General features: G+C 59.9%; 1 protein-coding gene across 50 annotated transcripts in view; it reads right to left on the reverse strand.

Annotated features, from left to right (window-relative positions):
* PHLDB1 (pleckstrin homology like domain family B member 1) overlaps nt 1-25,850 on the reverse strand; it is a 43,591-nt gene that overhangs the window by 8,739 nt on the left and 9,002 nt on the right. For 11 of the 50 annotated variants that reach the window (XR_012132695.1, XR_012132696.1, XR_012132697.1 and 8 more), the window contains 19 exons: nt 20,383-20,508; nt 17,356-18,704; nt 14,753-15,034; nt 14,278-14,508; nt 14,026-14,163; nt 13,446-13,568; nt 11,375-11,503; nt 10,851-11,006; nt 7,798-7,908; nt 7,543-7,641; nt 6,833-6,976; nt 5,622-5,726; nt 5,047-5,220; nt 4,551-4,691; nt 3,016-3,147; nt 2,763-2,865; nt 2,221-2,265; nt 1,287-1,581; nt 1,076-1,166 (listed from right to left, as the gene is read on the reverse strand). Coding sequence is in view for 47 of the 50 variants with exons in the window: in XM_073239689.1 (XP_073095790.1) it covers nt 1,076-1,166; nt 1,287-1,581; nt 2,221-2,265; nt 2,763-2,865; nt 3,016-3,147; nt 4,551-4,691; nt 5,047-5,220; nt 5,622-5,726; nt 6,833-6,976; nt 7,543-7,641; nt 7,798-7,908; nt 10,851-11,006; nt 11,375-11,503; nt 13,446-13,568; nt 14,026-14,163; nt 14,278-14,508; nt 14,753-15,034; nt 17,356-18,704; nt 20,383-20,508 (3,974 nt within the window). In the remaining 3 variants the exon portion in view is untranslated. The remainder of the gene's footprint in view (nt 1-1,075; nt 1,167-1,286; nt 1,582-2,220; nt 2,266-2,762; nt 2,866-3,015; nt 3,148-4,550; nt 4,692-5,046; nt 5,221-5,621; nt 5,727-6,832; nt 6,977-7,542; nt 7,642-7,797; nt 7,909-10,850; nt 11,007-11,374; nt 11,504-13,445; nt 13,569-14,025; nt 14,164-14,277; nt 14,509-14,752; nt 15,035-17,355; nt 18,705-20,382; nt 20,509-25,850) is intronic. The other 39 variants (XM_017642639.3, XM_017642618.3, XM_073239691.1 and 36 more) reach the window with 27 other exon arrangements.

Consider the following 25,850-nt stretch of genomic DNA (forward strand, 5'->3'; position numbering starts at 1 on the left):
GTTAAATGAGATCCTGTATGCAAATGCCCATCACTGACTCTGGCAGGAAGGAAGCGCTTAATAAATAAGAGGCTCTTATAATTTTTATCTGAATTCCTAGAACATGGATTATTATCTAAACTTTTTTTGACAGCAAACATCCAGTTGTCCTTCCCTCATCTCTAAGGCCCTTGGAAACCAAGTTAGAAACATTTGTAGTTGAACTTCAGATTTTAGGGGAAAAAATATACTTACAAAAGCCATTACTAGAAGATTTTTTAAATCATCAAATAAATCTTTGCATACGGAGCAAGTCTGTGATGTTTTATGTCTTAATCAACAATAGTGACCTTTACACCATTAACTCTCATTTGCTGTTTCTGCTCAGCTCAAAATTTAACAGGACCTCGTTTCTCCCTATTTGCCAAAAGATGCTTGTAAATCTGCCCTCCTCTGATGTGAATGAGACTGAGGCCTTCTGTCCGGCTGGCCTCTCATCCAGGTCTGCCTCTCATCTCAAGAGATGCAGGGAGCCCGGACAGGAGACAGACAGCTCATGCGGGTCCTTTACCTAACTTCCTCCCAGGAAGGGGCTTCCTCAGCCTGGTTGTGCCCAGGGTAAACTGCTGGCCCCTCTTCACTGTGTCCCCGCTCCAGGGCCACACGATGGGGACAGGACTTCCCTCAGCCCCCACCACTCCCCAGGGGCCCCCAGCCCGCACCTTAGCTCTGGCTTGGACATCGATCTGTCTTCTGTCCCTTCCTCTCCATTCTGTTTCCACTCTTCCTAACCAACCTCAAGAGGAATGACCTGCCACTCAGGCAGGCAGGAATGAAGATCCCCACGGTGGCCAACACCTCCACCGAAGTAAACGCACAGGACTGGAAGGGCCCCTCCAGGAAGCTCATGGTCGGACAGTGGTTACTGTTCGGCCTCCTCCTCTCCGGACTTGTGAGACCTGTAATCTCACCAAGCCACCCTATCGCCCCTGGAGGCACACCAACTTTTGACACACTTTCTTCCTTGAGGCACCATGTGGAGGAGCACAGGCCCTTGGCAGGCGGAGGGCAGTGCAGGCCCCACGGCCTGACCCACCCTGGACTCCATGAGCCGGCTCCTCTCGGCACGAGCTTCTTTCAGCATCTTCTCCATCTCCTCCATCTTCCCCAAATCCAGGCCGCTTGCACTGGGGAGGGGAGGGGAAGAGCGGGTGCTCGAATCACCGAGGAGGCATCTGGCAGAGGTGGCGGGCCCAGGTGTTGGGAGGGCAGAGCGGGCCCCGCCAGGCGGGGCACGGCTCAAGTACCTGGACATGTTGTCCGGGGAGCAGGCCGAGTTGGCCCCCGTGGAGATGCTGGTCTCCATGCTGTCGGAGCTCTCCAGGCTCAGGGTGTCATAGGCGTGATCGCCCTCCTCCCCACGCTCCCGCCCAGCTGGCAGGTGGTGCAGGATGGAGTGGTGCATGAGTGGGGGGAAGCCCGAGGGGCCTGCCGGAAAGGGGGCCACCCCATGCAGGGCATCCCACTGGCACTGAGCCTCGGCTGCTGCTTTCTGCTTTAGCTCGGCCAGCCGCCTCCGCTGCTCCTCGATCACCTGCTGCCCTGCAGGAGGGACAGGTGGGGATCACAGTGGGCACCCTGCTCACCCGGGGAGGACCCTGGCCACATCACAGACAGAGGGAAGAGGCGAGCAGGGAGAGGTTTACACAGGGCACGCTCTCCCCCCACCAGCTTCCCTGAAGCCCCCACAGCTCCAGGTCTGACTGCCCCGCCAATGCTTCAGTCGCCTGTACAACTGGCCACAGCCCGCAGTCTGGCTTCAGCGCTGCTTCTGCTCCCGGGGCCCCACAGGGCACTGAGCCTGCCCAGGCGATGCCTGGCAGCGTGACGGCCAGGCGGCTCCAGCTCACAACCAAGGCCTGAATAGCTGGGTGGGACACATGCACCCACCCTGCCTGCTGGGGAAGGGAGAAGGGAGAGGTCCATGAGCACCCCAGGGGTCAGTGCAGGGCCAGCTGCTGTGCAGAAGCAAGAGCGACGGCCACCGCACAGAAGGGAGACAAGCAGAGCACAGCTGGAGCGGGGGTGCTCCGCTCAAGGGGTGAGGCCCGCCGGACACCTGGGCCCACTCAGCCTGGAAGCCTGCCTGCAGGCGGTGGAAACCTGGGCGCAATGCATCATGCAGATGCCCAGGCAGGGGCTGCCTGGCCAAAGCGATGCCCTCAGTGGCCGACGCTCTACCTGCTGGGTCGTCGGCTGGGAGGGGCTCGGCAGGAAGCGACTCGACTGGTGTGAGGGGCCCCCAGGCAGAGGGTAGGGCAGAGAGACACAGAGGGGATGAGAGGAAAGAGAGGCACAGACATGGGCTTTCAAGACAACCAAAATGCACACAAGCAACCAGGACTCCCAGGTCCCCAGAGCCAGTATCTTAGAGCACTGTTTCTGGACGTCATCCACTCCATCCCCCTGCCTCCAGACAGGGCAAGGTCTAGCCCCACATCAGGTCCACAAGCATTTCCCTTATTTGCTGGGCTCTCTAGGAAAGATCTCACAGCCCCCCACACCCCTAGTCCCCTGCCCTGAATCTTCTGAGAAATAACCAGGAGGCTGTTCTGCAGGTATCTAACCTAAACACTGTCTGTTCTTGCCTCGATCCTAGTTAAAGGAAGAACACCCTGTTGAAAGGTGCAGGCATGGATGAGATGTGTGCGGGCTGGGGCGGGGGGTTGGCAGATACCCAGGGCCCCCGGGAGAGCAGGGGGGTTGCTACTACAGCCACTCACCCTTCTGCTGCAGGGCCAGTTGGCGCTTGGCTTCGATGTCCTGCAGTGTGGCTGCCAGGTTGCGAGGAAGGCTGCCCGTGCCGTTCTGGGCGAGGAGAGCGCTCTGCGGGGAGACACGGCGCTGGGACTTGAGGCTCGGAAGACCCCCTCCCCCAACGAGGCTCTCCTGGGTGGCTCCGGCCCTCCCCAGCGTGGCCGGCTTCATCCCCCTACCACCACCCTGGCACACACAGCCCACCCACTGTCCTCAGACCTTCGGGGAGGGGCTACGGCCCAAGGTAGCCACGCTGAGCTGGGAGGAAGAGCCAGAGGAAGACGGGAGGGGGCCGCTGCGGGTCCGCGGCAGGGGGCTGGAGGCTTCACCGTCCACCTTGGAGCGGTAAACCTGGGAAGAGGTGATGCTGCCTGGTGAACTCTGGCCCCCCCGGGCTACCACCCTCACGGCACCCAGGCAGCTGTGGTCCAAGGCACTGCCCTGGCACCAGGCCACTGAGGCCTCTCCCTCTAGCTGCCAGCAAGAGGGCCAGCCCGACTGCAGGTGTTATTAGCAGCGGCCAAGCCTCCTTTCTAGGCTGGTCCTCCTTGGGCCAATCCCTGGTCCGACCCCGTACCTTAAGGAAGGACCTTATAAATCGACCCACGAGAGAAGCTAGCACCAGTCCCACAGAGTCGTACAGGAGACCGGCTGGAGGCAGGGGCTCCCTCTGGCCCCAACTCTGCCACTAAGGCTGTGTGACCTTGGGCCATGCACCTCCCCACTCTAGGCCTTGGCTTCCTTATCTGCAAAAGGAAGGGTAGGGCTAGACTAAATGATTGCCAAGCTCTTCACAGCGCTCATGTTTGGGGAACATGGTCATTGGAGTCGGGAACCTGGCTCTTGATGTAGGCCTGGCTACTTTCTAGTCGTGTGGCCTTGAGATTATTTATCTCCTCTGGGCCCAGCATTTGATCTGTAAAGGGGATTTAACTGTGGCGATGATTAAATTAACCGAAGCATGTAAACATCTCTAACCAGCTGGGCACAGAGCAGAGTTGCTGCACGTGTTGTACAAATCAAACCCCTCCCCAAGGGAACACTGTGAGCTGACATCAGTCTTAGAAGTGCAAGCCCTTCCCTCCGGGAGTGACTCTTGAATGGTGGGGTCTCAGCCACCACCGCAGCTCAGGGGAGTGCAGCCCGGGGGGAAGGCCCTCCGACTCCTCCGCCCCCCGCCCCCCCACAGTCCGCAGCTCGCTGCAGGCTCAATAGAGTGGCTGTCCTGCAGGGCAACAGAGGCTGGGGCACGTCCTCAGGGCTGTCACTTCAAGGTCTTTTCCCCCCTTTGTCCTGCCTCCAAGTCCACCCCTGCGGAGACCAGGAGAGCAAAATGCCGGCCGCTCTCCCAGGACACACTAGTTCCAGATGTAAGAGGCTCAAGAGCGTCAGGTCCCCAGACTGAGTGAGATGCTCTAGGGTTGATGGCCACCAAGGACAGAGCAGAGCCACAGTCCAGCCCAGCATGAGGCACCAGACCGGTCCCAGCCTGACAACTGCTCTCAAAGCCCCTTCCTCTGGACAGTCAATCGTGTCACCCTTGGACTCAGGAGGCTGCCCTCCAGCTGCCCAAGTGCCAGGATGCCTGCCTGTGAGGAGCCCTGTGCTCCTCTCAAGCTCTGAGGCCCACTGTTGCCCTGACGGGACTGGCCCCCTCCATCTGAGGTCACTCTGTACGGCTGATGAACCGGCAGGCGGTCCTCCGAGAAGACAGGAGCAGGGACTGGGGGGGGTGGCAGTGAAGGAGGGGTTACCTGCAGCTGGCGGGAAGCTTTGGCGGGCAGAGGCGGGGGGGAGGAGCGAGGGGAGGCCGCAGTGCGGCCAGTGCCCAGCCCGGCCATCAGCTCCTGGTACCACTGCTCTAAGTCTACAGCAGGGAGCAGCAGCTTCTCCATCTGGAGGGGTACGGGGACAGGGACAGGACACAGCAGGGGGAGGACGGAGGAAGGGTAGAGGAGGGGGCCATTGTCAGGAAAACACGCAGGAACGTAAAGGGAGGAAGGAAGGAAGGAGAGCATGAAGAGAAGAGAAAAACAGTGAGAAAACAGTTGCTGCGAATGTGCTAAGGGCAGAGAGAAATGCACAAACCCCAGACCACAGACACGCGCTATGCCTATGGCGCTGCCGGCCGGAGCCCACGGGCACTGAGCAGTCCCCCGGGGTGGGCCTGGAGCTCAGAGCAGGATGAGCAGAGGCCCAAACCCACACACACGGAGCCCCACGAGTGCCAGGAACACACAGACCACCAACCTTGGGTGAAGCCGTGACAGAAGCGAAGGAGGAGGAAGAGGGCAGCACGGGAGGAAGGCAGGTGGTGGGAACCAGGTCTTGGGAGGCAGAGGCCCAGGCAGGCAGGCCGGGTGCAGGGGCTGTGGGCGTGGGTGAGGCGCCCCACATCGCCTTTAGCTGCTCAAGCGTCAAGTACTTGGGGGAAGGCCGGACGTGGGAGGGAACATGAGATGTTAACTGGACTGGAACCCAAGAGAGGGCCTGGCCCATAGGCAAGGGCAGGGTGATGGGGGGAAGCACAGAGCGGACAGGCTTGCCAAGCCCCGGAAGCCGGAGTCCTCTCGGCACCAGATACCCCCAGGGCCCTCATGCTGGAGCAGGCCTGCCCTTCTGGAACCATCAGGAGCTAAAGAAAGTTCCAAGGCCCTGGGGGAGAGACAGCCGCTCCCAACACCCCCTTCAGCCACCTGACCTTCTCCCTCACGGCTGAAGACAGATCCTACTTTTACCCCAACCCCAACCCAGGCCTGAGGGGCAATCTAGGACACCCACAAGGAGGTCCTTGGGCTCGGGTGGGCTCACTCGGCGGCTGGTACCTCACTGTCAGGCAGGGGCTGGGCGAGCACGCTGGGGGAAGTGGCAGAAGCATAGGGGTCCAAGCGAGAACACAGCTGGACAGCCTCTGCCAGGCTCACATACTCCTAGGGTGCCCGGTGGGAGGAGGAGAAACGGGCAGAGAACAGGTTAGCAGGGCTCAACCACGCACTGACACCCACACTCCATGCCAGAGGGCCACCACTCCGTTCAATACAAAATCCAGGGCTGGGAGGTGGGGAAGGTGGGGGGAGGAGCTCAGCCGCCCACTGTGGTTAGAGATGGCTGTGAGGGAGGGAAGGGCTAGAAAGGTGGGGGAGAACTGGTTGCCATAACGATCTTCTCAGCTCCACTTCTGAGGCTGCCCTGGCCCTGTGTCAAGCAGACTCTGATGGTCCATCCCTGGGTTTGCCCTGAGCTGGGGACAGGAGAAGCCTAGGGAGGGCCTTCCAGGAGTCCACCAAAAATCAGGACCCACCTCCCAGAGAACGCTTCGGTCCTCACCACCTTGGGCATCCCCAGTGGGGCACACACACGGCACAAAGCACCAGTCACACCATCCCAAGGGTTTCCCTGCACCCCTTCTGCCAGGGCAGGAGCTGCAAGGGGTGCGGGTGGAGATACCACCAGGGTCTGAGCAAGATGAGATCTGAGAAAGAGACTTTAACAGAGCTGCTAAAAGCCCAGGCAGAAAAATGTGCCCGCTGCCCAAGGCTTAATACTTGGAAAGATGCTATCACATTAGGTTGTGCGCTGGGAAGACAGGGATATCATAGTCCTGGAGCACACCTCTAGAATGCTTATTTAGGTATTGGAGGCATGGTAGGCATCCAAAATGCATGCTGAATCAAAGCACAGGGTGCTAAGCCTGCCCTATCCAGGGGGAGAGCATCCCGGCCTAGCTCCAGAGGCTGTCCTCCGGGGGTCACAGAGAAGGAAAATAAGCCGGAGCACCCAGGGTGCTGTGGGACTGATGCATGGCATGCAGAACACATGCAAATTAATACATAAATTGGTGCTGATTTTGCATGGGCTGCCCAGGTCCTCTATGGTATGCAGGACAGCACACTCACGCAAACTCTTGAAAACTCTGGCCAAAGGATTATTGCCACACGCCCTTCAGATGCACCCCTGGGAGAAGCTATGGGCAGAGGCTCAGCAAGCGGGTGGACAGGCAGTAGGCACAGTGGGACAAGCAGTTCGCTGTGATTACCTCTTGTGCTTTGGGGCAGAGCTGAGTAGAGGCAGGTGGGGCTAAGGGGACAGAGGAGGCCCCAGACTGAGGAGGCCCTGGGAGTGGGCCCCGAGTCACAGGCACCAGCCCCACCTCTGAGGACTCGGAGATGAGCAGTTCCACCTACAGAGAGGGTAGGTGGTGAGGGGCCTCACCCCCACACTCAGCCCAGCCGCCCTACCCAAGGCCTGACTGCTTGGGCCAGGCAGAGAGGAAAGAAAGAGCGTGGGAAGCTGGGCATGTGCTAGCTGGGCACACCAGGCAGGCACACTCAGGGCGGAATGGGTTACGGAGCCTCGGTGCCTGCTTCTGAGCCAAGACCCTAGATCTGTTCTGAAGCCCAGGAAGCTACAAGATCAGGACCCCTAGATTCTTACGCCAAGCTCTGGCCCTCACCAAACCTCTGAGCTACCCACCCCTGCACCCTGAATCCCCCAGATGAATTCAGTCACCCAAAATGGTGAGATCAGTGGACTCCCAGGAGCCAGAAAGGTAACGGAAAAGCAGGGGCTGGTAGCCACAGAGGGTCCAGTCCCAGACCTCAGGGTCATCTCCTACTCAAATCTCTCCAGTTCAGGGAAAGGTCCCCACATTCAACCTCAGCCGCTGGAGTGAAGGTGCCGCAGGTCAGCGCGGTGCCTCCCAGGAGATGGCTGGGCCTGAAGCTGGGGCTGACCCACCCGCGCTACCTCAGCTACCTCTCTGAGCGTTGGTGTAGTCTTCGGGAAAGGCCTGCCCCCTGTGAGCGAGGAGTATCTTCTTTCCAACACGGCCAGTTTTTCCTTCTCCTGCAGGCCCAAAGTGGCAGAGCATCAGGGAGGGAGTGACCCAAGGGGGGAGGCCAAGTGAGGGGGTCCCGCGCAGCTGGCAACCCTTCTGCGCTGATTCCCACGCTCCCTGCCCTCCCTTGCCCTAATCCCCCATCCCAGCCTGACAGCCGCCACCTTCTGCAGCAGCTGCAGGGACGCATTCTTGTCACGGGCCAAGCGCTCCGATTCTTGCACAGCCTGGGCCCGGATCTGCCCGGCCTGACTGTCCAGGACCGCCAGGCGCTCCTGAAAGAGAAGGGGATGTTCAGTCAGGCCTTGGGGAGACAGTGCTGAGCCCAAGGTGAGGCTTGGCTGTCTCTCCTTCCAGAGACCCTGGGCTTGGATGAAGGGCATCAACCAGTTCTGCTTGGCCTCAGCTCACCCCGATGGTCAGCCCTCTCTCTCACCCTCCCCTCAACCAGGGGCCCCTGTGCCACCAGGCAGAACCTAAGTCCCTAAATCTGCTTCTCCTCCTCTCCTGCAGTCAACATGCCCGGAATCCTGGAGATACCGAACAGGTCTCCACCTGCCTCCTGCCCCCATCCCATCCCATCCCAGCTGCCACCACTCAAATCCAGGCCCTCTGCTTGCCCAGCCTGAAGTCCACTCACTAGCCTCCCACTTCCACATCCAATCCACATTGCCACAGACATCTTCCTAAACGGCCTCTGAGGTCTGTTTTTGCTTGCTTATCTGCATTTTCTAATCTTTCTAAAAATAATACATATCACTTGAATAATTTTTTTTAATCCACAAGTAAGGTTCCATCGCTCCTCTTATCACAGTCTTTCAGGGGCTGCTCATTACTCCCAGGACGAAGCGGGCAGTCGAGGGCTCTCGGGGCAGGGCCTACCCGCCGGCCTGCGCCCCCGGGGCCTCTCAGCCCGGCCCTGCTGCCCTCAGCCGGGCAGCTGCAGGTGCTCAGGCCTCTCTTACACTCCTCCTGTGCTCAGGCCAGCTGGCCCTGCCTTCTCCACCCACTAAGAGCTTACTTGTCCTCCAAGGCAAAACCAAATGCTGTCTTCTCGCCTGCATGTTTTCCTTGGTTACCACTCAATTACTCTGCTCCTTCCCCTGTGCTCAAGTTATTCCGTATCACCATTTGCCTTGCGTTACTTTCACTTGTGGATATATGTCTCCACCACCATCACCCTGCCCAGGCTGTCAGATTTCAAAGTGTTTTTCCTTTCTCCAGATCCCCAGTAGGGCCCAGCACAGTGCCTGGCTCAACAATCATGTGCTATAAAGAAATGAAAAGATACTAAATGAGAGAAAAGGATGGGGGCTGGGGGAGAGTGGGCTGGGTTAATTCCAGGAGGGCTTCCTGAAAGTGGTCGGCTTAAACTACTACCCTTAACAGCAAGATATGAAGAGGAGAGAGGGAAGAAGGGAGCTGTCCTGAATCTGGGGTCAGCCCAAGCAGACTGAAGCAGACCGGGTGGTGACCCTCACAGCAGGCCGCTGAGCACCTGCTAGGACCCAAGAGCTCTGCTAAAGGCTCTTTTTGCGTTTGTTACCTCATCTAACCTCTTATGAGGCAGGTGCCTTTATGCCCATTTTACTGATAAAAACACGTATTTAGAAGCTAAGGGGTCTTGGCTAGTAAGTGGTAGAGCTCGGATTAGAACCAGATCTTCTGGACTTCAAAACCAGTGCTCCGAACCAGAGTGGACAGGAGAGCGTGGGGGCACTGGGACAGACGGAGCCTGGGGTGGGCAGGGCACTGGGAGCCAGGAGATGAAAACCAGCAAGGCCCGTGAGGAGGAGTGTGGGCACGGGTGTGACCTCTGTGGCCCAGCAGCTGGGCACCAGCCTCCTAGGAGCCAGGGTGAGTGGGGGCGGAGGGGGCAGGGGTCCAGTATTGCCGACCCCTCCAGAACTCCCTGGAGCTGAGGCCTACCAGCACCACGGTGCAATGGACCTAGCTCCCTGCCACGTTCTCTCCAGAAGGAAAGACGGAGAGGCTGGGAAGGGCCGGCCCCAGGCCCCACGCAGGACAGCGAAAGGAACAGGGGCTTCAGGGCCAGGCAGGTCTAGATTCCAATACGATCTGAAGTTTATATACTGGGAGGTTTGGGGCAAATAGGTAGCTTCTCAGAGCCCTCATTTCCTTGTGCATAAAACGGGAATGAGAGTGCTGGCCTCGTCAGACCACCCTAAGGCCAGCATGAGGCAACCCGAGGGAGCCCCCCGCACACCCGCGTGCTGGGGGAATGCTGGCGTCCTTCCTTCCTCTCGCCTGCCTCACATCCAGGGTGGGTGCACTTCCAAAGCAGAGCAGTGCCAGGAGAGAAGGGATCTGGATTCAGGGCGAGGTCCAGCGTTCCCCACGTTCCACCAAACTCAAGTAGCCACCAAACCCCCAACTCCCCACTTTCTGACGGTCCTCTCCTGATCTCACCGCCCTCACTTCCCACCCACTCACTCCAGACAAACCGCCTATGCACGCATGTGTGCACGGACACGCTAGCCTCAGCCTCGGGCCTGTGACAGCCTGGCCATCTCCCAGTTTTCCTCCCTGAAGCCTTCCAAACCCCTCCTTAACAAGAGCCTGCTCCTCGCTCTCCTCCCCACTGGCACACGCACACATGCGCGCACACACACCTGTCCCTGCGCTGTCCCCCTGCGGTGGTCTGGCTGAGATCAGGAGCAGATAATCACAACACGTGGAGCTCCAGAACAGGCCAAATCCCCGTTTTATGACTCAGCCAAACCAGGGCTAAGGATGGAAGCCACGTAATGCCCTTGCCAGGACCACTGGCTGGCTCCAATACCCACATCTCAGGTCTTCGTATGTGTCCCAGTTCTTCCATCACACAGAGAGCTCCGCAACACAGGAGTAAGCCCCCCCCTGTAGAATCCCCCTGCACTGTCTCTCTCTTCCCTGCCCAGCCAGTACCCAGCTCTGAATGTGAGCCCGATCCACTTTCCACTGGCAGACTGAGGGCTTAATGACAACTGCTGCTGGCTGCGTGCTTACCATGACCAGATGCCCTGCTATCTTCACGTACCTCATCTCGTTTAATTCTCACAACAGCCTGTTACTGTTCTTGTCTGGCAAATTAGGAAAGAGGCTCAGAAAGGTGAAGGTAACTTTCGCGCGGTCATCAGCTGGGATGTAAACTCGGGCGCCTGGCCTCTAATCCCAGCTGGCAGGGGGCGGGGGCAAGGAACGGGGTGGGGCGCACCTTCCTCCTGGCGACGCTGCGGAGCAGCTCGGCCTTGCTGCGGAGCAGCCCCTGGCCCGCCAGCTCCCGCTCCTCCTCCGCGCGGCTCTCGCGCTCCAGCTGCTGGAATTCCAAGTCCTCAAAGAGCTTCATCTCAGTCTCCAGGGCCTCTGCCTCCTTGAACAACAGTGACGACGGGGGTTGGGGTGCTCCCAGTCCCACTCCGGGCCCCGAAGGCCGGGTCACAGAGGTGTCAGTTCTGCACACCGGACCCAGGGAAACCGGGAAGGGGCCCTGCCGCCACCCAACCTCCTTTCCTCTGCCTGGCTTGGCCTCTTTCACAGGTATCACTGCCTGGAGCGGCAGAAAGGAGAAAATCGGTCCCCACCCCCCCGTCCCCCAGTGCTTCCCGGTCCCCTCCAAGCCACAGCGCCGACCCCGGGGTCCAGCAGGCACTACAGGGCCCAGGAGGGCCCACCCCACCGGTCTCCTCTGCTGGGCGGGTGGCCCTCACGGGCCGGGTAAGCCGGGCTGGCGGAACTGACCCTTCTCAGCTGCTCCTGTAACTGTTCCCGCCCTGACTCGGGGCAGTTATCGAGCTGCGTCTGGAGCTCGGCGTACAGTGCCTGGCGGGCCTCCAGGTGCCTCCGTCCCGCGGCCAGCTCCGCCCTCTCCTGGTCGGTGGGCGGGGAGGGAGAGGGCGGGGCACGGGGAGAGAGAACACACACTCCTCAACTCCGGCCTGGCAGGGCGGGGGGCGGGGGGCAGGGAGAGAAAGCGGGGAGCAGGAGTGGGGGGCAAGGGGGAGGATGGGGAGTAGGACAATAACCAGGAGGGCAGACAGGGGCAGCAAGGATGGCGGAGGTGAAGAGTGGGGGAGACGAGGAGTGGAGGTGCAAGACAGGACTCAGAGGTGCAGGGCGGAGTAACACAGGCGGGGCTGTGGGTCCCGGGCAGAAATGTTGGTCTCCTGGAGCCCCTTGACCAGAGCACTTGGGCGGGTCCTAAGTAAAGGCGCTCTGTTTTCTTTCCAAACCAGTCGAACCCAATGCTGGTTCCACATCACAAACACAGAGCCGCTAGCTCTGGTTCCTTCCCCCTTCCACTGCCCAGAGACCAAAATTTACCCCTGGGAAAAAGGGGTAGACATGGCGAGGGTTAGATCAGGGGTTGGGTGTGAACAGGGAGCTGAGGATGTTAAAGCGACAGCAGTGCAGAGGAAGGGACCCCAGCCACCCCCCTGGCCTCCCTCCCTCCTGCCCAGGGTAGGGGTGGGGTGGGGTGCTGGCACTGCAGGCTCAACTTCAGCAGGATGAGGGTTGCAATTAGTTCGGCCGTTGCCATGGTAATAGGAGCCCCAGGAGTGGGTACAGAGAGGAGGTGGATGGCTCTGTCTGGGGTGAGATGACACTTCTGGGGGCGGGAAAGGGGACGAGGGGAGGAGGTGGTGAGTCACCCCTCCAAAGGACAGGCAGAGGAGAAACTGTGACTACTGATTCCAAAGCCAGAGCCGGGCCATGGGCTGGGGCTGGGGAGGGAAGCCGAGGGAATCTTTCCCACCGCCTCTGCCACCATCACCACCATCACCATCACCATCACCACCACCACCACCACCACCACCACCACCCCGAATAACTGGGCCCAGAGAGCGGGCAAAGCCCAGGCCTCCAGGCAATGCTGGGTCAGTGAGAAATGATGTTGGGCAGGTTCCTTCTGAAATGCTAGCCTTCACCCCTGGAAGTAAGTCCCTATGCTGAATCCTGCCCCAGACCCACCACCCCTCCACCCCATCCCCCATCCCTGAGAGGACCTGCTCCAGCCAGTTACTAGGGTCCAAGTGCTTCCCATCCCTGGACTCAGCCTTTATAATACCATGAATTCTGCATGGCTCAGGGATGGGGGCGGGGAGAGGCCTGCCCATTCCCACCCTGTGGTTGGAGTATTTGAATCTGGGAAGCCCCAGGGGCAAGCTAGGAAGGGTAGCCACTGTGTGGGAGAGAGCCCCCATCCAAGCCCTCCCCAGGCCATGGCCCCACAGCTACACCTCTGCCCCGGAAGGCAGGCAGGCAACGGCCGGATGGCGAGAGGCCATCTGCCTCTCTATGCTCTGCTCTGCGGAGGCAGAGCCCCAGCTCTTCCAAATGGGAGGGGCTCTTCAGGCTAGGAGGCTCCTCAGCCAGGCATGCCCCCAAACTTGTAGCCCTCTTATTGAGTAAAGTTGAGCTGTGCCCCTTGCCCATTCCCTTCTGATCAAAACCCTGGGGTCCCACACCAAGAAAGAAAGGAGGCAGCATTAGAGGGGAGAGGCCGAGGGCAGAGAGGCACCCATGGAGTTAGTGCAAAAGCAGGGCACAGCTCAGCCCTGCGTGGGTGGCACTGGCAGTTAGGGGCATGCGGAGAGCCCAGGACAGCGATTAGAGGGGACGTTAGTGCAGGCCTGGTTGGTAAGCGTGGAGTTAATTTGGCACAGAATTTGGGAGTGTGGTTTTGGGGGGCCAGAGCCAAAGCTCCAAAAAAAAGAGTAGGGGTTCCAAATAATTTTTAAAAGCTTCAAAATTGGGACAGGAGGAAGACACTCAAAAAGTCTGGGAGGGAAATTAATTCTTGGAAAAATACTGTCAAGTCCAGAAATAGGTGGCCCCTCTCCACTTCAGAGCTTTTGGCACGTTGTTGGGCATCTTGGGCATGGCTGGCACGGCCCCTGTGGGACGGAGCAGCCCCTGCAGGCTGGCACGAGATCTGAAAGGGGCAGGGGCAGGAGCTGGGGCCTTTTGGATCGGGAGGCTGCAGGTCCTGAAGGCTCAGGGGCAACACAGACCTGACGGCCATCCCCCAAGCCCACGTCCCGGGCACCTAGAAGGAAACATTCCCCAGACGGGGGTGCCCCAGCCTGAATCATTCCCCAGCACCTGTCCCTTCGGCTGTGCTCACGCCCAAGAGGGGGCTGTGGCCCTTCCAGGCACCCAGGCACACAGAGGTAGCACAGAGACCCAGACAGAGAAGATTGCAGACACTGGCCCAGCCCCTGGCAGTGCCCGCCAAGCTGGTACCTTCCACTAAAGACAAGGCTCCCTGCCCTGGGGGAGCACAAAGACTACCTGGTCTGCAGGGTGGATGATGAGGTGAGGGGTAAGGGGTCCCAGAGAAGGCGTTTCTCCTTCTCTCCTGGCACTCAGCCAAGCCAGGCGCAGGTTACCTTGTCCCTCTCCTTTTGGATGGCTGTGTCCAAGGTGACCAGCTTCTCCTGCAGCTGCTCCGCTGCCTTCTGCTCCTTCTGCAGCAGCGCCCTCTCTGCCTCCCTCTCCCCCTGCAGCAACGCGCGCTCCATTTCAGCCTAGGGCCGACACCAGGGTCCACATCAAGGCCCGTCGAGACAGCTGGCGTCAGGCCCTCTCTGGGGGCTTCCCTCTGACTGGGGAGGTGCCTGGCCAGGGCCCTGGCAGCTTACCTCCCGGGCCGACTCCTGCAGCTGCTGCTCCAGCTCCTTCACACGGGCCTTGAGCTGCTCCACTCGGCCCAGCACCTGGGCGCGCTCCTCTTCCAGCGCCAGCACCTCTCCCTGGAGCTTGGGGCTAGGTGCGTCTTCCTGCCCGAGGGGAGGGAAGCCATCACAGGCTGGAGAAGCCCACAGGGCACTTGGAAGGGATAGTGGGCTGAGATAAGAGGCGAACTCCCCTCCCTGCAGGGGGAGCCATACAGGCTCAATGAAGGGTTACCACTGGGTGCCAGGCCTGGGCAGGGCCCCGAGGACAGGCAGGTCACAAAGCCTGTGTATAGCTCAGAAACACATCAACACCTCCCTCTCTTCCCTGCCCCTCATCTCTACACCCTGTCCCTGCTCTCTTCCCACACTGGATCCTTCAGTTGCTCCCCCAGGGGGCCTTCACGCCACCCACGCCCACCCACTCCAGGTGGGATCCCACCTCCTGCTGGGCGCTCTCTGTGCTGCTCCGCTCCTCCTTGAGATTTTCCTCATCTGAGCGCTCCGCACTCTCCCACAGCCGCGGACCAGCACCCCCAGGCTCCTCGCTACTCCGCCCGGAGACCTGGGTGGCCCCCGGGAGGCCTCGTGAGGGCCTCCGGCCTGTCAGTGCCAAGGCTGCGGCTGCCTCCCGGATGCTGGGCAGCTCCCCGGCCTCGGGCCCCCCGTCAGCCCGGCTGTACTCCGCGCACAGGTTCAGGATGGTCTCCAGGCGCTGGCGTTCCTGCGGAGGGTGGACGGAGCAGGGCATGAGGGGTGGGGAGGCCAGGACCGGGCAGGGCCAGAGCCAGGCATGGTGTCCTTTCAGGAGAGAGAAGGAGAACACGATGGGCTCGGGGCACAGAACCAGGCCAGCAGAGCCCCTCAGAACCAAGGTCTGAGCACACAGAGGGAAGGAGGTGCCCCGGAAGCGGGTGGGAGGAGTCAGGCTGTTGGGCCACCTGCCCACAGGGCTAGCCCTTCCTGTCTTCCTGCTTCCCTTCCTTTCTCATTCTATCCCAGGGTGGGCTTCCCCACGGACACACAGGAACGCACCCAGACACGCACAGAGCACACACTGGTGGGCAGACTCAAGACCACAATGAGACAGATAAACAGGTGTCTGTGTGGCACGGAAACATGCACATCTACAGACCCAAGGGAACATAAAGACACCCCACACAGCAGTACTGACACCCAGGACAGAGCATAGAGCATGTGTGCTGGGCCTGCACTGACAGGTGGGTACACACACAGACACCAGCCCTGACATGCACAGATGCACACTGACGCACACGCACACAGATAAACACACACTAGCATACAGACAGGTGGGCACCAGCAGACAGCTGGCAAACCGCCCCACCACCCCACTGGGACCTGACACGGACGTGCTCAGCCTATACACCCAGACAGCCAGACCTGGGACCGGTCTCCTCACCCCCACCGCAGCTCCAAGTCCCTCTCAGGCAGCCCCCTCCTCCAGCTCCACGGCCCTCCCCACACACAGGCCCACCCAGACACCACTCAGGGGCCCAGGAGGTCAAGGAGGGACTACAGTCATGCTGCCGATCTGCGTCCCCTCTCCCTTCACGACCCCCCAGCCATGCAGCCTCCCCCAGGCTCCTGTGGCTCTGCAGCGTCCCACAACCTCAGAGGTCCTCACCACGTACGGTGTGGCCACAATCCCCCCAGACGCTTACCCAGGTTCCCTCCTGCTGCCAGCTCAGTTCCATGGCATAAGAAACAGGAACAGAGCCTCAGCACCCACAAGGCTGGGCCTATGCCCCTGTGCCTGCCCCAGGACCCAGATAAGCAGCTGGTGTGGGAGGGGCAGGGCAGGCAGCCTTAAAGATTTAAAGTGGCACGCTGGGCAGGTCAGGGCTGGTGGTGAGGTGTGTGCTGGTGCACAGGGGTGGGGTGGGGGTGGAGGCTGAATGGAGGTGCTGCAGGAGGCCAGCCCCACACTGCCTGTGCCAGGCCCACCATTCTCTCCATAGGATGAGGCCTCAGGGTGGGCCAACCACTCTCCTTCAGGCCAGGGCAGAAACAGTGAAGAGAGGTGTAGCAGTGGAGAAGACACGATCCTGCCTCCTTTCTCCCGCTGACCCAACACAAACATACTGTCACACACCCTCACCTCACCCAAAGCTGTCTCAACATCCTCTGCAAGGGTCTCCAGACAAACCTCCCCAGTCCTGGTTCTCCTCGAACCAATCCCAGGAACCCTGGAACCCCCCGGCAACCCCATTCCTCTGTGCACAAGGGAGAGAGGGCAAGATCCATTCCCCTGTACGGTGTGGCCTACACACCAACCAGAGGCCCTTGAGCTCCCTGCGCTATCTGGGGAATCCCGGCCTCCACCCAGTTCAAATACCATCCCTAGGACAGCTGCCCAGAGCCACGCCCAGCCCCCAAGTGCACCCGCAAGCATGCACGACAATGCACACCATCGCAACCACAGAGGCTGGCCTGGGGTTGCATAAGGGGCTGCCCACCCTGTTCTCTTCCCACACGACCTTTCCTGGGCCAGGTTGAGCAGCTCCCGCCCTTTTGGAGAGGCCAAAAAGAGGTAGAAAGAAGGACTGGGGGCATTTCTAAAGAATAAACCATGGTAAGAGAGACTTGGGTGCCAATTCCAGCTCTGTCAGAATTTGCTGCAATCTTAGACAAACCCATTCCTCCCCTGGGCTGCAGCTTTTCCATTATTAAGACTTGCTTCTCAAACTGAGAGGTATAAGGCCTCACCATCAAAGTGATGTGTTTTCCTAGAACTTCATTACATTCAGGTGAATAATGTGAAACTTAATTTCTGTATTAAAAACAAATGCTGTTATAGAATAAATGCAAAATTAGCATGAATTTAAAATAATGCCATAGAGACTTCAAAGAGTTTTTCAGGGCACGAGCACCTTGAGATACTGGTCACTAAGGTGCATCCTGAAGCAGGTTAGCTTGAAAGGCACAGGCCCTTCCCAAGGGCCGCTCCCCCTCTGCCAGCTGGCCTGCCCGCGGCCTGGCAGGAACCCTGCCATGGAGGGTGGCCGCCTCGCAGCATCTGCTCACCAGTCTCTCCATCTCCTGCTCCCAGAGCCGCTCCTGGCGCTGCCGCCGGTGGTACTCCAGGAGGTCGTCCTCGTCGTCGCTAATCTCTGTGATGCTATTTTTCCGCTCCCGAGCGACAGGCACCCGCAAGTCCCCACTGGAGAGCTTCCTCTGAGCACGGGGGCTCTGACGGGGCGAAGCTCCAGTGAGAGAGCCCAGGCTGTAGGCTGGGCTCAGCCTGCCACTGAAGCTGCCCTTGCGGGGTGCCAGGGGCTCCCCGAGCGTGGGCGAGGGGCTCCGTGTCCTACGGCCTCGCGCCCCCAGTGTCAGGGAGAAGTCCTCCGGTGAAGCTCCGTGTGCTGCCCAGCGCCGGGGCCGGGGACTCTCCGCCACGTCCCTGGTTAGCTTGGGATCTGCGGTGGTCCGGGTGGGCATGGGGGAGAGAGCCCGTCGGGACAGTGATGGGCTCAAGGGCGGGAGCTCTCGCATACTGTCCAGGCCCCGCCGGCCCAGGCGAGGACTCTCAGGAGGCTGCAGGATGTGGGCAGCTGACCCGTCTGAAAATGTTCTGCCCACCAGCTGGCGGGAAGGACTGGTTGTCAACACCCGTTCAGGGCCTGGCGGCTCACGGAAAGGGCTGGGAGGGCGGTCCTGGAGTGTGCCGACCTTGTTTCGGGGAGCAGGGACTGGAGGCTGGAACTTGGGGCTGCCAGGAATTCTGGTGGGTTGGCTACAGGCACCGGAAGCTGGGTATTCACTCAGACTGATAGCCACCATGGGCAGCTGCCCACCCAGCTGGGGGCTCTCAGTGGCTCTGCGGGCCTCTGCCAAGACAGTGGCTGCAGGGCTGTCTGTCAGCAGACCCCGGAGGCCAGGGCTGGGAGGCCTCTCATGACCCCTTTTCCTGCCCAGTCTGGGGCTCTCAGAGGAGCGGGCACCACTTGGTCGGGGCTGTGGGGGCTGCAGGGCCAGATGGTAGCTGGAGGAACGGGCAGGTACCAGTGGGGGCATGCAAGGTGCTGGCTCCTGCCCACTGGGTGACTGGCTGGCACAGCTTCCACTGCTGGCTGGTGAAGAGAGTGGAGAGAAGGCCGGAGAGGTGTTCTCGTAGCTGGAGCCCACAGACATGGCGCCGGGGCTGGTTGGTGGGGAGAGCAGGTAGCGTCCACCGTTAGCCACTGGCGACAGTGGGGAAGCTGCAGCAGGCTTCTTGCTAGCAGCTCCAGGCTCCTCTAGCACCAGTGAGTCCATGATTTCCTGCAGGTCCTTCTCAATAGAGCTCACCAGGGAACTGTGGTTGGCACAAGCCGAGGGCCCCCGGGTTGCGGGCTGTGGGGTGTGGTTCCCATTCACCAGGCTTTCTGATTCTGCTGAAGGGAAATACACAGATGCCTCAGACCCTAGCCTTCGACTTCAGGGAGCTGCATATGCACAAGAGTGAGGGCACCGCCCCCCCACCTCCTCCAAGCAGAGGCTAAGAGAAGGCTCTGCGGAAGCAGCCAGATCTGGCTTCCAGTGCTAGCTCTGCCACTGACCTGCTGTGCAACCTTGAGTCACCTGCCCTCAGTTTCCCCTTCTGTGAAGGAAGAGGATGGGTGAGGCTCTTCTGGCTCTAACATATTATGAATGAAGACAGAGTTGACAGCAATGTTAGGTGCTTCTCTGCCTAGCCATTGCCAACTCACCCCAAAACAGGCTCCTCCCTGCCCTGGTTTCCCTAACTTCCTATACCTTCCCTTCAGGAAGAACAGATGGACACTCACTCCACAAAGGGGATGCGGGCATGCCGTGGGGCTGGTCAGAAATTCCAAGAGGGTCCCAGTCTAATAGGATTTTAGGGCCTCCCAACACAGAAGCTGAGACCCGGAAAAAAACATACAGAAAGCCTCCTGGGCTGGGGGTGCTGTACCACTCTGCCCATCAGAGACAAGGGAGGGGCCTGGCACTGACGGCTTATTCCTGGGAGCCAGGCTGGCCAGCAAGGAGGTGTAGCTCAGTGCCTCCAATGAGTCCACTGAGCCACGCCAGCAAGAGCCTGCCCTTGCCCTGCCCCAGCCCTTATCAACCAACCCCAAGCCCCAGAAACTGCTGCCCGGAGCAGCTGAGGGAGTGGCAGGACAAGGCAGGGATGGGAGCAGAGTAAAGCCAGCTGGGTTGCAGACTGGGGACTCAGGCTTCTGAGCCCCAAGGGGCTGAAAAAGACTGAGGGTTCGGTGGGTAGAGGAGAAGAGAAAGCTTTTGCAACACTGAGTTTGGGTCCTAAATTAAGGAGACTGTAGGGGGCCAAGTCAGGAGAGTTGCCATGGACACTGGCGAGCCCAGTGACCACCCAACTGTCCTCAGATCCCCAGACTGTCCACTTAAGCCCCTGATGCCACCCTGGTAGGTGCACTATGTACACCTGACACACATGTCCACCTGCCACCCCACAGCCATCTGAATGCCTCGTGAAGTCTGGGAAGTAGGCCTACTGGTAGCTTCCTGGCCCACATCCCTGGACAGCTGGGCTGAGGAGGGCTGTGCTGGGTCCCTGGGACAATCACTAACTCTCCTCTGGAGATCAATAATTCACACATAAACTGCAGCTGCTCCACTGAGTCACCAGCTGGCACGGCACGGCCTGGGGGTAGGGCAGGGCCAAAAGACACGGTCACCAGCAGGTGAGCCCCACCAGAGCTTACAGAGGTGCAGCCTAATGCCTCCTTCTGTCTCCTCAGGCCACCCAAGGGTGAGGCTCCTTGGTAGTGACACAGAGGGTTAGGGTCCCAGATACTGAGGTAGCATCTGCCAGAGCAGTGGGGTACAGGCTAGCAGAGCCCTCATTCCTCAGGCACATGACTCCCCAACTCCAGCCAAGCAGCAGTTCCTGGATCTCTCCCAGTGGCCAGACTGCCTGGCATTCTTCACCAGTGGCACAGCGGGGGGCAGCAAGCCCAGCTCATGGGCATTGTCCTGCCCTGACACTACAAGTGTGGCTGGAATGGGCAAGGAGGAAGACTATCCAGAGGGTACCATCAACTCAACCCCCTGTCCCAATTGGGTACCTACCTGGGCCAGGACCATAGTGGGGCCCAGGGGCCCGGCCCCCAGTGGGAATCATGCTCTTCATCCACTTGGCTTCAGCCGGGTGGTTAAAGCGCAGGAAGGTGGACTGACCCAGGCACAACATGCAGCCTGCAGAGAAAGGAAATGCTTGGGAGGGCAGGCTGAGGCAGGACTGAGGCAACCCTCACCCCCCAGCACCAGCAGGCTCACCCCAGCCTCCAGAGAACCTGCCCCACCTGCACTCAGTGTCCACATGGCCCATGCCTGACCCTGCCTGTGGTGGACACAGGCCCCAGCAGGGCTCTACAGCACAGGGCAGAGTGCGAAGAGGTCCAAGATGGGAGTCCTAGTCCTAACTCTCACTAGCTGTGAGATCTTCGGGTGGACTCACTTCACCTTCCTCAGTCTAATGCTCTCATTAGAAAAGTGAGGACAATACCAGCGGCCCTGTAGAGCGTGAGGCAATATATGGGAAAGTGCTCTGTAAATGGAGAAGGCTCCTCGGAGACCATGGACACCCATGCCCCCCAGCCCACACTGCACCCATGATCGGTCTATCTGCTGTTTAGGTGGAAGGGTCATTTTGAAAGGCAGCAACTTCCAGGACCACAAGAAAGCTCTGAGAAAGGGGACAAGGAAAAACCATGGGTCAGATGCGTCAGCAGGGACCAGCATTTTCTTCCTGGCTGTCTCCTTATCATTGTGTGGCCTTAGGAGAGCTGTCACCCTTTCTGGAAGTAGGGCGCGTCCGCCACCCTCCTTCTCTCTGACAAAGGTCCTTTTGGTCTGACAGCTTCCTGCTCCTTGGTCCCCAGAATCTAGCCAAGCACATTCCCAGGCAGAAGACACAAGCCCAGTCCTGCCCTGGAAGTGTGAGTGCATGGGGTGGGGTATGTGGGAACCAGAAAATGTAGCCAGGGGCACCCGACGTGTGCAATGGCAAGTGTGCCTACAGCGCCCAAGCCCAGCTGGCACAATGCCTCCTCTGGGCCAAACCAGGTGCTGGAGGGCTCCAAAGATGCTGTGCTGGGAGAAGCCTGAGCTGTGGTGCTCCCCACCCACCCTTCCGATTTTTCACAGGCCTGGCCCCTGGTCCCAGCCTCCTGCCTACCCAAGCTGGTGCCACTTGGCATCCCAAATTTCATGCCAGTCTGAGCTGAGACTGGCAAGGAAGTCTACATTCCTGGACGCTGAGACAGTTCAACCCAGGCAGGCCGCAAGGGCAAGGGGCATCCCAGGCCACGTGGGGATCTCAGCAGGACCCCCAGGGTACATGCTCGAGAGCCGGTTGCTGGGACCCTGGGCACTGCCTGGGGGCGGCAGCCGGGGTGTAGCAGGCTGAGAAGCCCACAGCAGATAACCATAGTAGAACAAAGCCACTTCTCTGGCACACCCACAGGCCCTCACAGGTAGGTGGGCACCAATAATTCTAAAGACTGATGGGCGGTTGGAAGAGAGGGGGCCAAGCCACCAATCAGAGGAGCTGATCCCAGAGTAATCATAACCAGAATAAATAATAGCCAACCACACTGTCCACCTAATTACAACCACACTGTTTCAGGAAGAGCCCTGCCAGGCCCCTCCCCCTCCTTTCGGCAAGCGAATTAATGATGAGTTTGCAGGGTCTAGACAGATCCACGCAGCCCTAGACTGACGGTGGGAGGGGACCCGAAGCCTACCCATGCAGTCAGCCCATTAATGCCAGGCCCACCCAAGAAGGCTCCGTGCACCCAAGGACCCTCGGCCCTGGCCTCAATAGCCGTGTGTTCCCTGCCCCCTTGCCTGCCCCTCACCCGCCTCCACACAGGGGGTATGGCCATGCTGCCTCTGGGCTATAAATAGGTGATGCCAGGCACAGCTAGGTCTGTATTAATAGAGCAGCCGGGAGGGCAACGGGGCTGAGAGCACCCAGCTCCAGCCCAAATTAACTTCCTATTTGCACTCAGGGGGCCCAGGCACTGCCCCAACTCAGGTCCCAACTGCCCCCAGGGGGTTGGCCAGCCTATTTCTGGAAAGAAACCTCCTCTATGCCCACTCCTGTCCCACATCTCCAAAGGTCGGCCCACTCAGGACACTCAAGAACCCCTCTCCTCCAGGTAAAGTTGTGGTCCGTGCCCCGCCCACCCCCAAAGGGGCTCAGGGCCCAGCTGTGTGCAGGTGAGTGGAGAAGTTGCACATCTGGAGGGAAAAAACGGCAAAGGAGAGGGTGGATCCTATCTCTGAGCAACACAGAAGGAAAACACACAAACACACACTCATAGGGGTTCCCACACATTCGCACTCACAGAAATACACAGACACACAGACACAGGCATATATGCTCACACACCACACTCAGAGCGCTAGCCACTGCTCAGCTGGCCATCAGACAGGATGGACCGGCCAAAGGGAGGCTGGGCTGGGGGGGATGGGGGGAAGGGCCTTGGCTCTTCCATCGGGGGCCCCGCTTAGCCGTAACACGGCCTCCGCCCGTCCTAACCAGGACCCCTCAACCCCCTCCGGGGGCGGGTCCCATGGAGGGGCTGCCTGCCTGCTGGGGAGGATGAGGTCTGGCCGGCTGCGGAGTGGCCCCGCGGGAGACCTTCCGGGGACACACACAATTGTGTCTCGGAGCCTCAGGCTCCCAGAGGGGGCCGAGGACCCCCCCCCGAGGCGCCCCTCCCAGCCCGAGCCCCTCCGCGCCCGGGGCTGGGGACTCACCGCCGAACCCGGGCCTCGGGACCGCTCGCCCCCGCTACCTCGGGCCTCCCGGCTCCCGGCCCGCCCCGGGCCTTTGAGGGGGCGGGCCGACCTCCCGCGCCGCCGGCCCAGCTCGGAGCTGCTCCCCGCGAGGCGGCGAGGAGCCGCCAATGCCCGGAGAGGGGCGGGCCGGCCGCCGCGCGGGGGAAGGGAGCCCGGGGGGAGGGACAAAGGCGCGGAGGAGGGGAGAGGAAGTGATGGAGGAGGGGAGGGGCGCCGGGTGGAGAGGGCGGCGGGGGGTGCGGGGAGCGAGCCCACCCGGGACCCCGCCGGCGGCTGGAGCAGAAGCGGGGCCGGGAGGAAGGGTCCGAGGGGGCGGACTCAGGGCACGGTAAACAGAGGCCAGAGGGTGAGGGGGCAGGAGGCGGGCGTGGGGCGCGGTGGGGGCCCGGCGGGAGCCCTGGGTGCCAGGAAGTCACAGGAGGCCTGGGCCGGGGACAGCGCGGTCCCTGACTGGCCGATGGCCACCTGGGGCCAATCACGCCCTCTGGCCTGGATTCCTTATCTATCCTTATCTACCAAGGGAGAAGGCTGGCCTCAGTTGCAGCAGGGGCCAAGCTCTGGGGTTCCGTGGCTCCCTGTGTTAGAGACGAAGAGTGGAACCCCAGGATGGAGCTGGGGCACTCGTCCCGCCCTGGCCCTCAGCTACACACTGTGGCAAGGTGACTCCTGGGCTGGGCGGGAGTTCAGGCCAAGGCAGGGCTCTGCGCAGTGTGAGCTGCCCTCAGTCCCAGCCCGTGTCTCCATCCTGAACTCCTCAGTCTTTGGCCCCTTCCACTGCCCCCCACAGTCCCAACAGCTCCCTCACCCCACAGCCAAGCAGGACCTGAGCACTGCCCCTTCCAAGCCAGCCCGCCTCCCTGGGGCTCCAGAAACCCACCAGATCTCCTCCCAAACACAACTACCAGTTAGCTCACCCCACCAAAGAGCTCTCCCGCCCCAGTGAGCTTACCCTTCCCATCTGGGACACACAGTGCCCCTGCCTGTGACGTCTGCGGGCTCAAGCTGAGGTTCTGGGCCAGGCACATACCTGCCACCCAGCCTGCGCCCCGGATTGTTCTTGCTCCAGGGGCCTGGCCTCTGGACATCAGAGCCTTAAGGGCCACACTATGCTCTCTCCGAGGAGCTCTGTATGCTCAGGGCTCACACAGCCCCACACGCTTTCAGAGACACAACAACGTGTGCTCAGTCACACCACACAGACACTACCTTGGCTCTGCACGCTCTGATTCACGTAAACACCTCAGTTAAACATGCCCTGTTTCTCACACACACACACACACACACAACCCCACAGGCACCAACCCCCTCTTAGCTACACACTCACTCAGGCAATATCCTTTCACTCAGTCCCTGGAGAGACTCTAAATCAAAAGTCAATCTCTTTGAAAAATAAATGATTTTTCCACCCTTGCTGAACACCTACCCATATTGTCACACTAAACATACACACACACACGCTCACACACGCTCACACACTCACACACACATGTGCATCTTACCCCCTTCTGAAGGAAAATGGAAGAACCATATAGGGTCAAATGCAAAATAGGGGGAGGCTTTAAAAAAATATCCTCAGGAAGAGTGATTCATCGGTCTGGAAATGGTGACAGCCAGCTGGACAGACCCAGACAGACATGGAGGGTGCCTGCCAGCGAGAAATAGGGCAGGAGGCAGGCCCAAGAAGTGAGAAGCTAGGACCCTTTGCTTTTTCTCTCCTTCCTCTGAGCTTGATCAGTCAAGATCATTATCAGACTTTTGTAACAGAGAGTTGGCAGCTTCACTCCCATTTTACAGAAGGAGTGACTGGGTAGGAGAGGAAGACGCTCAGTGTCCAGGATCCTTAAGGGAAGCAGCTGGGTAATCCCAGAATCCTGGCTCCTCAGCCACATTCCAGGGAGCCTCCCCTCCTGGCCTCCACACAGCCACTGCCCCCCAGTGAGGGGCTTAGGGAGTGAAGGAGACATGGAGAAAGGGCTGGCAGCAAATGCTGGGAGTGGAAAGGGACCTACTGTCTAGACAGCCTGGGCCCTGAGCTGTGTGGCTTTCTGCGTCCTCCCCTACTGAGTCCCCTCCCAGATCTTTCATGTGGTCTGGCACTGTGGTCCCCGGGTGGGGCAGCTTAGACCCAGAGTGAGATTCCTCCTCATTTCCCTGGTCCAATTCCCAGCTCCACCTCTTGCTCTGTAGAGGGCAGTTTGCCAGGATACCCAGGTATGGGGGCAGACAGAATCAGGATCTTCCTGGCTCCTTCACCTTGTGCTCCTATGCCCCTAGCTCTAGCTCAGTTAAAGGCTGGCATCTGCTGCCTGCCCCCCCTCCCCCAGCCCAGGCATATTCCTGCCGGGAGAGCCTGTCACTGCCGTCTCTGCTCATCATGACGTGTGCCTCTCCAAGTTGCCTGTGGCTGGGCACAGTGCCCAGAATTATGCATCTAAGGCCTGGTCCAGTCACAGCGGGCTCCTTGTTATTTCTAGGGTGGCCCTCCATTTTTCAAAGAGGAGGATCCCCTCTACACGGCTGGATCAGGGGAAACAGGGAAAATAGTCCTCCTGCACAAATGCTCCCAGGTAGGCATGTGGCCGATGAATTCTCACATACACATAGGAGTGCACACAGGAACGCTTTGCTACCGCCAGTCCTGAGTTCACCCCTGCCCCCCACTCGAATACTCTGATCCATAAACACAAGGAAAGACACAAACAGAGATACACAAGCTCAGAGTCACAAAC

Source organism: Manis javanica, chromosome 6 (assembly GCF_040802235.1).
Source record: "Manis javanica isolate MJ-LG chromosome 6, MJ_LKY, whole genome shotgun sequence".
Taxonomy (NCBI): domain Eukaryota; kingdom Metazoa; phylum Chordata; class Mammalia; order Pholidota; family Manidae; genus Manis; species Manis javanica.